General features: G+C 57.4%; 1 protein-coding gene across 1 annotated transcript in view; it reads left to right on the top strand.

The window, feature by feature from the left end:
* ACSF3 (acyl-CoA synthetase family member 3) overlaps nucleotides 1-6,000 on the top strand; it is a 77,771-nt gene that overhangs the window by 2,032 nt on the left and 69,739 nt on the right. The window contains exons 2-3 of the mRNA XM_025209173.1: nucleotides 786-1,520; nucleotides 2,764-2,919. Of these exons, the coding sequence (XP_025064958.1) occupies nucleotides 786-1,520; nucleotides 2,764-2,919 (891 nt within the window). The remainder of the gene's footprint in view (nucleotides 1-785; nucleotides 1,521-2,763; nucleotides 2,920-6,000) is intronic.

The raw sequence follows: 6,000 nt of genomic DNA, 5'->3' as shown, positions 1-6,000 counted from the left end.
TTCCTGCTGCTTGTTTCCATGGCCAAGAAACCACAAGTGCCTTGTCCTGGACCTCCTCTCGTGGCTTAATGGGCAGTGATGCCATTGTGCGGCCTTAGCAGAAGCATCCGGGTGCATTGCTCTCGTGCCAGCCCCCCACCTTCCTGGACAGCCTTGCGCAGGGGGGACCATCATCTCATCCCCGTTCCCTGGGGACAGGTTTTCCACCTTGGACTGGTTAACAGGGCTCTTGCACGTGGTTCAGGGGAGGCCAGGACTTCCCTCTCTGGGTCAAGAGAAACTGCCCTAATGTGGTCAGGAGGCGATTGAGTGCCTGCTGGCACATTGCCTGGCTCTAGCCAGTGCTGTTAGTTATCCACTTTTGTGCACGTCAGCGGTGTTCAATGGCCTGGTAAGAAATCCCCCAAGTCAACCGTTGCGTGTGCACAAACCAGCCCGTGGTGGCTGCTTAACGACGTTGTAATGGTTTCTAATGAAGTCGTGGCACATAGGCGAGACCTGGGCCTGGGGTCTCTTCCCAGCTCTGCTGCACCCGGCTGGGTGGTCTCTGGCTGCACGCGGTGCTCTGCCTCACGCTGATTATCTCCAGTAGGTCCTGGCCTGTCGTTAGCTCGTGTGGTATAAGTAAGATCGTGATCTAGAGCCTCTCTGGGGAGGGGATGCTGTGCTAGTGTTGGAGCAGGGGTGGGAAGGGCGAGCCAGTGCATGGAGGCAAGGCCTTTTCCTTGGTGGGAGCATTTTGTGGCTCTGCATAGGCACTGATTCGGGTGATTTCTCTTCTGCAGAGCGGCGGGTCGACCACGCAACCACGCAGAATGGCAGGGACCTTGCTGCTCCCCCACGCAGGCTGGCTGGGTCAGTGCCTTGCCCGGGATACCCACGGCTGGCGCCGGGTGCTCCACGGACTGCGGAGCCGGGCGTCCTGTGGGAGAGGTCTGCGCCCAATGAGCTCAGCCGGCATCGGCAGGGTCGCGCCTGTCTTCACCAGAGCTCTGGCTTTCGGCGAGAAAGTGGCCATCATTGACCAGCATGGCGAGCACACCTATAGGGACCTCTATGTGCAGAGCCTCCGCCTGTCCCAGCAGATCTGCAAGGTGCTGGGATGTCACGGCAGAGACCTGAAGGAGGAGCGGGTCTCATTCCTGTGGCCCAACGATGCCTCCTACGTGGTCGCCCAGTGGGCTTCTTGGATGAGTGGCGCCGTCGCCGTGCCCCTCTTTCGGAAGCACCCGGTGTCGGAGCTGGAGTACGTGCTGGAGGACTCGCAGAGCGCGCTACTCGTGGCTGCGGAGGAGTACGTGGGGAAGGTCGTGCCCAGCGCGGAGAGGCTGGGAATACCGCTCCTGCCCCTCTCGCCCTCCGGTAGCTGGGACACGGCCGGCCAGGCAGCAGTGGAGGAGCTCCCGCTAGCAAGTCCCAGTCCAGAGTGGAAAGACAGAGGAGCCATGATCATCTACACCAGTGGGACCACGGGCCGCCCAAAAGGCGTCCTCAGCACCCACCAGAACATACAGGCCGTGGTGAGTGCCGCCCGCCACACCGGCTGGGGAACGTGCATCATGGTTTTCAAAGCAGCTGGTGGGTTTGGTACCTGTTTTTCAGGCTGCACAAAGAGGCATTGGGTCTCTCATTGGGCTCCTTGAAAGCTCAGCCCCATCCCAGAGCCATGCAGCAGGTGCTAGGATGAAAGCCCCGCTTCGCATCGGCCGTCGCACTCTGTAGCAGGCTGGGCGGAGGGTCTCCTGGGTGGTTTCCCAAAGATCATCGGGATCAGTAGCAGCCCCACAAAGAGTTCCTCTCCCCCACATCCGCTCGCCTTTCTGCGGGATGACTGAAAACATCTAACCCCTCGCTGAAGCCGAGCGCGATACAGCCCACGCTTATGTCAAGCCTGTGCATTATTTAGCTATCTATCCCCAAGGCAAAAAAATCCATTAGCTCTCTGAGCCAAAAAGGATGAGAAGGCTGAAGGAGCCTGCTCTCCACCTCGGCAGCTTGGGATTGCTGCCTGCGACTGATCAAATCACCCCATTAAGACGAGGGAAACGCACTGCGCTTTCACGATGAGGTGTAGGGCCCAAATGGTTCTAGCTGGCTGCGTGCTCTGGGGATGAGAGCTGCGAGGACCTGGTTAGATGGATCCAGGGCTCTGCTATCACAGCGGGGGGAAATTTGGGGTCCTAACTGCTCTGATCTGGTGAAAGGCAGGCTAAATGATGGCAGCAGAGCTCCCCGGCTGAAGCCTGCTCTGCGCAGACAGGCAGAGGGGACCTGGGAGCGATGGGACTCGATGCCACGGCGCAGATGCCTTCGGTTTGTAGGCAGGCTGGAAGCAACTCCTCTGTAAAGCCAGCCCCATGTGCCTGCCGCTCCAGAATAGCTGGTGTCTTTTAAATAAAGCCCAGTGCAAGCTTGCGATGCTTGGTCTGTCCCCAGCGTGGGGTTTACTTTGCTTCTCCATTTATGGCGCATTGATTTCCTGTCCCCCGTCACTATTCCTTATGGATCTGAAAGAGCCAACGCAGGGCAGCTTCCTTCTGTCAGCAGCATAATCAATGCTGTCAGCAGAGGGGCTGAGAGATCAGCGGTGCCTGTGCCAGCGCTGGGGTTTGCTGGAAACATTCACGTTCCAGGCCCGGACCCCGACCCGGGTATATTACTAACGGCAGATCGGGGGGCTGAGCAGGGCTCCCCGGTTCTGCAGACCGCCGTCGTGAGAGCTGTCTGTTGGGTCAAGTTCACGCCGGATTTATTTCCCTGCAGGTCGCCGGGCTGGTCAGCAAATGGGAGTGGGTGAAGGACGACGTTATCCTGCACGTGCTACCTTTGCACCACCTGCACGGGGTGATCAACAAGCTTCTGTGCCCGCTCTGGGTGGGAGCGACGTGCATCATGCTGCCCGAGTTCAGCGCGCAGACGGTAGGTCTGGGGACTGCCTGTGAGATCTAGCCCCGTGCATTCGAATTGGGGCAAGCTTGGAGTGGGTCCTCGTGCAGTTGCAGCTGATTTAGCTCCTGGCAGCGTGTCTGCAGCTTAAAAACACGTGGAGAGGAAGGTGAGGTGTGGGGCAGAGCAGGTTCTCTGGGAGGTTTGAGCTTGTTTAGGACGTGGCTTATGATCCATAATATCACCGTGCCCCTGAGTGAAACCAAGGGACTTAGCTACCCAGTGAGGGCTACACTCCTCCTCTCACTAAGACTGCGCACACACATAAGGGGAATAATTGTGCTCATTTTCTGCTGCTATAGATGAAAACATTTATCACCCAGCACAACATCAGGACATTACCTTTAGCCCCCCTGGGTGCCGCCCTGTATTGCCATATTCAGGAGAGCCTTTCCTCTACCATCTTCTGTGTATTAAGTGCACTCGTACTCGTGGCTTGAACTCATGGAGCATTTATCCTGGTATGACTTATGCTGGCTTTATACGCCACTGTTACACCACGGTTGGGAGCAGACGGGAGCAGTGTATGGCAGCAGGGTGCACTGGTACATGCACGCAGATATAACCACGTCGTGTGTCCGCACTCTGTGCCTGGCATTGTCACACGTGGTGCAGTGCTGCCTCGGTGTCTGGGGCTCCAGGTGAAACTAATCCTGACGCTCAGTTAGAGACCAACGCCACTTTTCATCTTTGAGGCACTAATGAATTTATCGGGACTAGAAGTGGTGATTTGCAGTTCCCCCCATTCTGGGTCCTCGATGCCTGCGAGTTGGCAAGCTCAGAGGTTTCAGGATCTCTCAGAGAAAGTGGCAGTGGGCAAATCCCCTTTTTAAGCAGGGTTTTGTTAGGATGCTTTTCCCCTGCCGCTGCAGGAAGCTCTGAGCCCAGCGCCTGCTTCTGCCCGGTACCACGGTAATGCCAGCATGCAGCAGTCATAAAGGAAGCAAAGTATCGGTGGAAGGGCAGTGTGGCTTTGGTGTGGCGCACGGCCCGCTTTGCCCTGGCCTGGGGCTGCCTGGTTGGAAAGCCCCTGACGTAGCCCTGAAGAGGTGGAGGAGGCTTGCATGCTTGCATTCATCTACTGTCTCCATGCTTGCATTCATCACTCGTCTCCATGCTTGCATTCATCTACTGTGGTGATGGGCTTTGGAGAAAGTCCCACGGGAAACAAAGAGATGGGCTCAGGTCTTGCCGGTCCCTGCAGCTTCCTGAGTGACTTGTCCGCATGCAACTGGCTTGGAGACAGTTTTGGTCGGCGCCTCTTCCCTGGAGGTTGCCCCATCCAGCTAACAGGTGTGATCAGCACGCCTGGACCACGATGTGGAACCAACTGGCGCTGACAAAGAGCAGGCAGATGAGCCAGATACCTGCTCCAGAGTAATTTGCCCCATCCACTGTGGAATGACCCCATAAATCCATACCAGTGGATGTTCGACGAGCATAGAGGCCACGTGCCCACTTAATAGCTGCTTGCACAGTGCAGGTAGGCCCGCCTGTAGCAAGCTGGGTGGAGAGGAGGAGAGAAGACACAGGGTGCCTGAACATTTGGCTCTGTGGTGCCCATCCTGCCCAGCGCCTCTGGGCTGGCTGCAGGTGCCAGGGCTTTTAGAAGAGCCAAGGAGAAGCGTTTCTACCAGCCGAGCTAAAAGCAGGATGGAAATTGCATCGCGTCTGTAAAACTGCAAAATCCTGGAAGGCTTTCCACTGTAATCCCAGGCTCCGTGTCTGGTTGCTCACTTCCCGCTCCTGCCAGCTCTTTCCTAGCTGTGATGGCCTGAGAGTCAGGCCAAGCTGCCTGGAAAATACATAACCCCACGCAGAGTAATGGCTCCATCGGCCCCTCCCCGTCTCATCCATGCAGCATGTGCTATGGGGATTTGACAAGAGACTCCTAGAACCACAAAGAAGCAGGGCTGGAAGGGACCTCCAGAAGGCGTCTAATCCAACCCCTGTCTGAGGCAGGATCAGCCCTACCCAAACCACCCGATACAGATCCATAATCTAATCTCTTAGTAAACCTGCCGTCAACCCTGACATCACACCTGAGCCTGCCACAGGTGAAGCAAGGGGACCGCGGCAGCCCACATCCTGCTGCTGCGAAAGGTTGTTAATATAGATGCAAGAGATCCCAGGCATGAAACCTGGAAGAAGTAAAGCAGTCCAGACAGCAGCTCAGCCACCCTCTGCCCTTTGGCCTTCTGCCAGCTCTGTGCATGGGTCAGCGGAGGCTTTCTACCTCTGATGTGCCAGAGGCTTAAGGCCAAATGTTGCCTTGCTCAGAGGAGCCTCTCTGCCTTCCTGCCGGAGCGACTGAGATGGGAGCTTCACTCTTGGTTCCCGACGAACGCGGTCTCTTTCTTGGCCAGAAGCATCGCCACGCGGTGAAGAATTGGTCCTTCTGGTGCTGCAAGCTGCTCTTTGTGGCAGTGTAAATCCATAACCAGGAGTCTTGCAATTGTGCACCTCCCGCCTCCCATGTCGCACTGATAACGTGGCCCAGAGGGGCTGAAAATGTGCCGTGCTGTCTTGGTGTCTCAGGCCCGATACAGCTATGCGGGGTGCGATAGCAACGAGCCGATGCGGGACGTGGCTGCATTTGGTAGCAGGGTGGTCCTCGCTGTCCCAGGGAGCTCCGTGTGTCCCCGTTCAGTATTGCTCTCCTGGATCATCCCATCCTCCCCTGCCTGGGTGCCAGTCTTCATCCCGCTCACCTCCGGCTACCGCACAGGCTCCTGCTGCTCGCTTACAGCACTCGATCTCTTCCAAGCACCCCACCGACACGTCACGGAAAGCCAGGCCTCGGGGCCTCTTGCCTGGGGAGTGCATGGAGGCGTGGGTGGGATGAAGAATATGCTCTTCGTCTCGGAGCAAAGCCAGCCCCCAGCCCTGCGTGCCTTCCTCCCTCCTCACCACCCCCCCGGTGGCACGTGGTGATTGATTATCAATTCTCTCCTTGTGTTTTTTCTGCGCCGCTCTCCCGACATCTGCAAATCAATGAGCTGACGTTGAAGAATGGGGTCTGCCGGGGCAGGGGAGGGGGAGGGCAGACCCGGG

The sequence above is a fragment of the Alligator sinensis genome, unplaced genomic scaffold (genome assembly GCF_000455745.1).
Source record: "Alligator sinensis unplaced genomic scaffold, ASM45574v1 scaffold255_1, whole genome shotgun sequence".
NCBI lineage: Eukaryota > Metazoa > Chordata > Crocodylia > Alligatoridae > Alligator > Alligator sinensis.
This window is presented reverse-complemented; position numbering and strand designations above follow the sequence as displayed.